Source organism: Cavia porcellus, unplaced genomic scaffold, assembly GCF_034190915.1.
Source record: "Cavia porcellus strain 051 isolate PalLab524CR breed Dunkin Hartley unplaced genomic scaffold, mCavPor4.1 scaffold_8, whole genome shotgun sequence".
Lineage (NCBI taxonomy): Eukaryota > Metazoa > Chordata > Mammalia > Rodentia > Caviidae > Cavia > Cavia porcellus.
The window spans coordinates 43,680,507-43,687,615 of record NW_026947491.1 but is presented as its reverse complement, the minus strand read 5'-3'; the positions used below and the strand labels follow the sequence as shown (position 1 = coordinate 43,687,615).

Genomic DNA, 7,109 nt, shown 5'->3' with positions numbered 1-7,109 from the left:
CCCCCGACCTCAGTTTCTTCCATCCCAGAGGGTTTACTTGCACCAAGAATACCCAACGCAGAGGCTATGGCCCACTCCCTAAATCTCTACCCCTGCTCCTTAGCCTGACCAGGGTTGGTAGGAATGGGCTGGGAGAGTCTGAACCTGACAGTGAAGAAAGAACCCTGCCTTACACACTACACGGAAGGTGAGCAATCCTAGAAAGATGGGTCCGTTGGGACTCCTACAGCCCCCTCTGTGGGAAGGTAGGCAATCACCCGGCACAGGGAGTCTGACTGACTACCAGGAGCCCCTCTCCCTCTTCCACCTAGAGCCAGTGGGAGGGGCAGAGCAGTGGAGAAGCTTGTAAAGAGCTTTGAAGATGAAATGGCCAGTGGCCTGGGGTTGTTGACACAGCCACACTGAAGAGGCAAGCGGGTCGGAGCTTTAAGAGACCGGGTGATGCCAAGCCAATAAAACACAGCTATTGTCTCTTTGCTGCCCCTTTTAATGCCAGCTGCTCCTGGCAAATAAAAGGACCTGCCACAAGCCCGGAGCACAGTCCTGTGGCTCCATCCTCGCCCGGCTTCTCCACTGCACAGACACTCTGGTACCTCCATCATGACCTGTGGCTTTGGTTCTGTGGGCTCTGGATTTCGCCCTGGAAGCTTCAGCTGCGCCTCCGCCTGCGGGCCTCGGCCAGGCCGCTGCTGCATCACCGCCGCCCCCTACCGCGGCATCTCCTGCTACCGCGGCCTCACAGGAGACTTCGGAAGCCGCAGCGTCTGCGGGGCCTTCCGCACAGGCGCCTATGGACGCAGCTTCGGATACCGCTCCGGAGGCGTGTGCGGCCCCAGCCCGCCCTGCATCACCAGCGTGTCGGTCAACGAGAGCCTCCTCACACCTCTCAACCTGGAGATCGACCCCAATGCGCAGTGCGTGAAGCACGAGGAGAAGGAGCAGATCAAGTGCCTCAACAGCAGGTTCGCTGCCTTCATCGACAAGGTGGGTGTCCTGGATCGCACCCTTCCTGAACCCTCGCTCATGTGCACCACTGGAGCTGAGCACTCGCGATTGGAGGCTCCCAGATCAAGGGGAATGGTAGTCATATTTCTAGGACACAACAATAGGATTAGGAGCTGCCAGTCTGATGGGGAGACAAACCAAAAGCATATATGGAGAACCAGGGTAGAGTCTTCAGTGCTTGGAGATCATATCACCTGGAAAGCAAAGGACATTCGTGTGGATATTCAGTGCATTTGAAGCCAAGTAACTGCTGACATGGAAAGGGGGTGTTTCTGATGTCAAGGCTAGGTCTAGAGGCCATGAGGTAGGATGGTCTCACTGCCTGGAGGGTCTCACAAGTCACACAGAGCTCTTTTTATCCATTATGGTGAGTTGGCTACTGAGCAGGAGTGAGAATAGTCTCTCCAAGGCCCTGCACTGGGGCGCAGAATGTAGGGGTGAGAGACAGGGACTGTGCCCATTCTGTGGCGATGGTTTGAACTCCAAGAACTCTATCTGCAGAGCCATCATTCAGCTCTTTCCAAATCCAGGCAAGTAGCAGGTAAGTAAGTGGCTGAGGTTTGAAGGCTGCCACTAGGCACTCTCAAGAGCCAAGCTCAAACTGCACTAGGAGCTTCTGCTCAAGAACAGTCAAGAAAGAAAAGAAAAGAAACTGCTAACACAAAAGACTAAAGACAGAAAGAAAAAGAAGTTACCAGGGTGAGGCAGAGTTACTAGGCAAAGGTATCAGAATGACACAGTGGGCCAGCCTGGTGAGAAATTTTGCTTGGGGCCCAATAGGCCATAATTATTGTAGTGCGTGTCACCATGGCTCTACATGTGAGGTCCCCCGGTGAGAGTTCAGGCAGTCAGGTGAGCCCCCGGCCACCAAGCACAAGGCGTTCCTGCACTAATATCCCAAGTGGCTATCATGTTAATAGCATTGTTGTTGTAGGGCTTGAATAACTGGCACATACTTTATCAACCTTAACAGTCCGCTATTCTACAGAGGTCCAGTTATGTACTTGTACACAGCTGGCCCCACTGGCCTGAGGTAGAGTGTGGTTGTACGTTTCTGTTCCAGAGCCCAGTCAAGTTTCATAGTGAGTGGTGTTAGGTCACACTGTTAACAAATGGCAACAGAGTATGGATTCAGCACGGTTTAAACATTTTTTCATGGCACCAGGCAAATTGCTTTAGAAGAAACAGAAGTTAGCTCTCAAAAAGACTTCCAAGTTGTGAGCTGAGTAAGCCTTGGTGGGGTTTTTGAGACAAATGACCTCCTCTTAAAGAAAGACTGTGGAAGAGCCCACAGTTTTCAGGTCGTGGCGCTAAGACCCCTTCTTGCCTTGGGATCTAGTGAGAGTAGTTCCTAAGGCTATGCCTCTGGGCAACAGGTGCGCTTCCTGGAGCAGCAGAACAAGCTCCTGGAGACCAAGCTGCAGTTCTACCAGGACCGTGAGTGCTGCCGGATCAACGTAGAGCCGCTGTTTGAGGGCTACATTGAGACACTGAGGCGAGAGGCCGACTCTGTGCAGGCTGATGGCGGGAGGCTGGCCTCAGAGCTCAACCACGTGCAGGAGGTGCTGGAGGGCAACAAGAAAAGGTGAGTGCACATGCCCGGGCAACTCATGGGGAGGATCAAGGGAAGCTGCCTGAGCCCAAGCTGCACCTGATCAGTAGCTGAGGTGACTTCTGGGAGTGGAGGAGACCTTGCATTGGTCATGCTTCCTCTAGGCTCAAGTGGCCCTCAGCAGCCCTGACCTCGGGAATGAAAGTTCACATTGTCTCCTTGCATCCACTCAGAGCACAGGGCTTTCTCCTGTCGTCTGTTTCCCAGACCCTGCAGAAGAGTTTGCATTTCCTACTTCCTCTGAGTCCTCTGTTAAAGTTCTGGGTCCTGGCTGGAAGTTAGCAGATCAGGGCCAAGCAGTAGACTCTGTCCCCATCCTTGAGAGATTACAGCCTACTGGGAAGCAGACCTAACATATTCACAGATGTAGAGCTTCACTTACAAAGTAATTTACTTCTCTTAGCTCAGTCCAGCAAGGGAGTGATGGGAAAACTGTACTACCAACTGCAAGGTAGGGGCCCGAGGAAGGCCTCAGAAGGAAGGAAAATGGAGACCTAGAGAGGAAACAGCCACTTCTACTCCACTAACTCTCTGTCTCTCTCTCTCTCTCACTCTCTCTCTCTCTCTCTTTCTCTCTCTCTCTTTCTTTCTCTCATCTGTCACACACACACACACACACACACACACACAGAGGTTCCATATCCTGCCCTCCGACCTTCACTGGAAAGAGACTGCTAGGAACAGGTGTTTCAGTTCCTCAGGGCACTCCCAGCCCACCTCTGGCCCTGTCCATAACTTTGAAGGCCACAGGACCAGGGGCAGGTCTGGCAATCAGCTTCACAGCCAAGCCATAGCTGTGTAGGCAGGACCTGTTCTCTCCCCTCCTACCTCAGGTATGAAGAAGAAGTTGCACTTCGGGCCACAGCAGAGAACGAGTTTGTAGCTCTGAAGAAGGTGAGTATCCCAAGCCAGCCCCTCAACCCTGCCCCTCTGGCCTGCCACACTGCAACCGAGTCCCCAGGGCGCCCTGGGGGAGCTGGCCTCACAGCACCTTGCCACCCCACACAGGACGTGGACTGCGCCTACCTGCGCAAGTCAGACCTGGAAGCCAACTCAGAGGCGCTGCTGCAGGAGACCGACTTCCTGAGGCGACTGTACGAGGAGGTGAGGGGCTCACAGCCACGGTGGACACATGTGTGCTCTGATAGGCCCCCCACTCCGACCTAAACTCCACAGGCAGGAACCAGGACTCCTGTGAGCCTAGGCTCCAAGTTGGAGGGGAGCAAGAATAGGGAGGAAAGGAGTGGAGACCCCAAATGTGACCAGTTCTGTGGGGATAAGAAGACGAGACCTTCAGGACAGCTGTGCCTGAGAAGCCATCCTGTGTCCTCCCCAAAGCTTTGGATGCAACAGAGGCCTACAAAGCACCAAACAGCCTCTGCCTGCTGGGCCCAGGGTTTTCTCTGGTGTTGCTGGATGCAGTTGGTCCAAAACAATGATGGCAAACCTTTCAGAGACAAGTGCCCAAACTGCAACCTGAAACCCACGTATTTATTTCCAAGTGCCAACACTGCAATTTAACCTGAATACCGAGGTTTTGACGTACAAAAACAACTCATGATTAACATCTTTTGTCTTAAAAGAAAAGCAAATAACATGCCTGTCATAAGTTCACCACCACTAGTCTCAGAGAATGTGCACAGGCCTCAATACTTGGTCTGTGCCCTGGAAAGCATCTGGGACATTCCAGATAGGGAAAGCACCCTGGGTTCACATGTATCTAAAGAATTTCAGAAACAAGCACCTAAAAAGTGGGCATTGCTGGGGACTTTATTACAGAAAGTTATGTCATTTTGTCAGGGGTTTCAGTTCCAAAGCTGGGAGGTAGCTTCAGAGCAGCCAAGGAATTATAGGCACTGGAGGGTAAGGAAGAGCCCATATAACTACACTGTCCTTCTTCTCCACCTCCTCCTGCAGGAGATCCGAGTTCTCCAGGCTCACATCTCAGACACCTCAGTCATCGTCAAGATGGACAACAGCCGGGACCTGAACATGGACTGCGTTGTGGCTGAGATCAAGGCTCAGTATGATGACATTGCTACCCGCAGCCGGGCAGAGGCCGAGTCCTGGTACCGCACCAGGGTCAGTGTCTCAGGACACCAGCCTCCTAACAGGACAGGGAGGGATGTAACATGTCTAATAGGAAAGGTTTGCTTTGTATGAGGATTGTGACTTCTAGGGATGGTGGAAGGTCGATGACCCTGGTTGGCGTGACAGGACAGGATTGCCCTGTGTGGTTATATAGGCTGAGCACTGTAGAACCTACATAATTTTTAGTGCTGTCCTGAATGAGTGAATTGTGTCTTCCTGAGCCTCATGAGCACCTTTGCTTCCCTAGTGTGAGGAGATCAAGGCCACAGTGATCCGGCATGGAGAGACTCTGCGCCGCACCAGGGAGGAGATCAACGAGCTGAACCGCATCATCCAGAGGCTGACAGCCGAGATTGAGAATGCCAAGTGCCAGGTATGGCTCAGCTGTGTCCAAATCAGAGGGTCTGGGCACCCTTGCAGTGTCACACAGTGTCACACAGTGTCACATGATTCCTGTTTAATTCCCACCACTTAGTCTCCATTCTATTTGTCTATGTCTGACTGTGGTCGCCTGGGACAGTTTTATTTTTGAGATATTTTGAATTGAGAGGCAGTGACTGGACACATCCAGGTAATGAACTTGGAAATGCGTGGAGCATAACCCACCTCGTTCTCTCTTGGGCCCCCAGAACACCAAGCTGGAGACTGCAGTGGCCCAGTCTGAGCAGCAGGGCGAGGCGACCCTCAACGATGCCAAGTGCAAGCTGGCCGGGCTGGAGGAGGCCCTGCAGAAGGCCAAGCAGGACATGGCCTGCCTGCTCAAGGAGTACCAGGAGGTGATGAACTCCAAGCTGGGCTTGGACATCGAGATCGCCACCTACAGGCGCCTGCTGGAGGGCGAGGAGCAGAGGTGAGCCAGCCCAGCTGCCCTACCCACTCCTACGAATAAACCAGCCTCTTGTCCCAGTTTCACTCCACAAATGGCCCCAGCCTAGATGCCTAGCTGATTGAATTCCAGCTCTCATCTCACAGACCTGGAACTGAGAAAAGGCTCCTTTTCACATGAAGCTGATGCCACTATGACATCCAGAGTCCCAGGGAACCCAGCGTCCTGCTGGGACTAGCACCCTGCCACTCAGTTCAGAACATCCTCAAATCCTCCGAAGGTCCATACCCTTGGATCTAGGCAGTCACTTGCCTATGGTAGAGTTACTGTTCAAACTCTGTCTTTGGCCTTGCATGCCAAAGAGGTTGTTCCCTTCCCAACAGAACTCCCAAATGGGGTTGTTAGAGATGTACATTGGCAGAGGCACCCAGATGAGAACAAACAAGAATCCACTCTCTGCTATCAGAAAGGCATGTTTTCCTAATTGCACTGAAGCATGAATGTAGATCAGAAACAGCCCTGGGATGAGACATCTTGGTGCCTGCAAGAAATTTGATGTTCTCATTCTGATTTCTCTCCTCTTCCCCTCTCCACCTTTTCAGGCTATGTGAAGGTGTTGGAGCTGTAAATGTCTGTAAGTATCAAAAATACTGGAAAAAAATTACAGGTTTAGGAACAACAGGCTTTCCTGCCAATGTCTGTATAGCAACTCGGGGAGGAGTGTTTCTAACAATGCCCCAGTAAAGGGACACAGCTGGTCATACAGTAGAAAAGACTAAAATTAGCTTGCAAGAAGAACCTCACAGCCTGAATGAGATAAAGAGAGAAAGACATCACTTCAGGAAGGGATCTCAAATGTCACTCAGTATAATCCCACCTTGGATAAGTGAGCAAGCTGAGCTCAGAGAGGGCGGAGGATGTGCCCCCAGCTGCCCAGCAGATCCAGGACCAGGCCAGGCTCCTGCTCCAGGCTAGATTCCTTCACAGCCTTGGATCCAGAATTGAGTCTCACTGTGCCATCCTGGAGGGCTACACACATCAGATGGGGCAAACGAAGGAGGCCGGCTGGCTGGCATGAGCACAGCCAGGCCTCCTGATCTTGCCCTTGTTCTTGCAGGTGTCAGTAGCTCCCGAGGTGGGGTTGTGTGTGGGGACCTCTGCGTGTCCGGCTCCAGGCCCGTGGCGGGCAGCGTCTGCAGTGCCCCTTGCACTGGGAACGTGGCAGTGAGCACCGGCCTGTGCACACCCTGTGGAGGAGGTTCCATCTGCCAGGGGAGGTTTTAAGTGGCCGGAGAATTAAGAGCCAGGGAAACCCCTTCCACCTGCCCAGTCTGCCACTGCTCATGCCCTAGCTGAGCTCAGCAATGTTTTGGTGGCTTTCTCCTTGTGTTCTGAAAATACACCACTGGGGCTTTCCCGGTAGCCATTTCTCTGCTGAAAAGGACCCACCCGCCAGATTGGACCCACCCCTCTCCAGCCAAAGGGCATTCCCTTTCAAAGCACGGCAGGGGAGCTGCTTCCCATGAAGCTCTGGCCTCTCTGGTTGCCCATGTCCCAATAAACTGAGGAAACCGC

General features: G+C 52.9%; 1 protein-coding gene across 1 annotated transcript; it reads left to right on the top strand.

The window, feature by feature from the left end:
* The first annotated feature begins 541 nt into the window (after positions 1–541).
* Positions 542–7,109, top strand: LOC100731771 (keratin, type II microfibrillar, component 7C-like). Its single transcript, XM_003476039.4, has 9 exons — positions 542–984; positions 2,382–2,590; positions 3,451–3,511; positions 3,626–3,721; positions 4,535–4,699; positions 4,956–5,081; positions 5,338–5,558; positions 6,137–6,168; positions 6,652–7,109. The coding sequence occupies exons 1-9, from the start codon at positions 601–603 to the stop codon at positions 6,816–6,818; spliced, it is 1,461 nt and encodes a 486-aa protein (XP_003476087.1). The 5' UTR covers positions 542–600; the 3' UTR covers positions 6,819–7,109.

Excerpts from the sequence above, each read along its gene's own strand:
- LOC100731771 (XM_003476039.4), top strand. The coding sequence starts at position 601 with ATGACCTGTGGCTTTGGTTCTGTGGGCTCTGGATTTCGCCCTGGAAGC. Across the intron at positions 985-2,381 it reads TCGCTGCCTTCATCGACAAG|GTGCGCTTCCTGGAGCAGCA; the intron begins GTGGGTGTCCTG and ends TCTGGGCAACAG. Across the intron at positions 3,512-3,625 it reads AGTTTGTAGCTCTGAAGAAG|GACGTGGACTGCGCCTACCT; the intron begins GTGAGTATCCCA and ends CACCCCACACAG.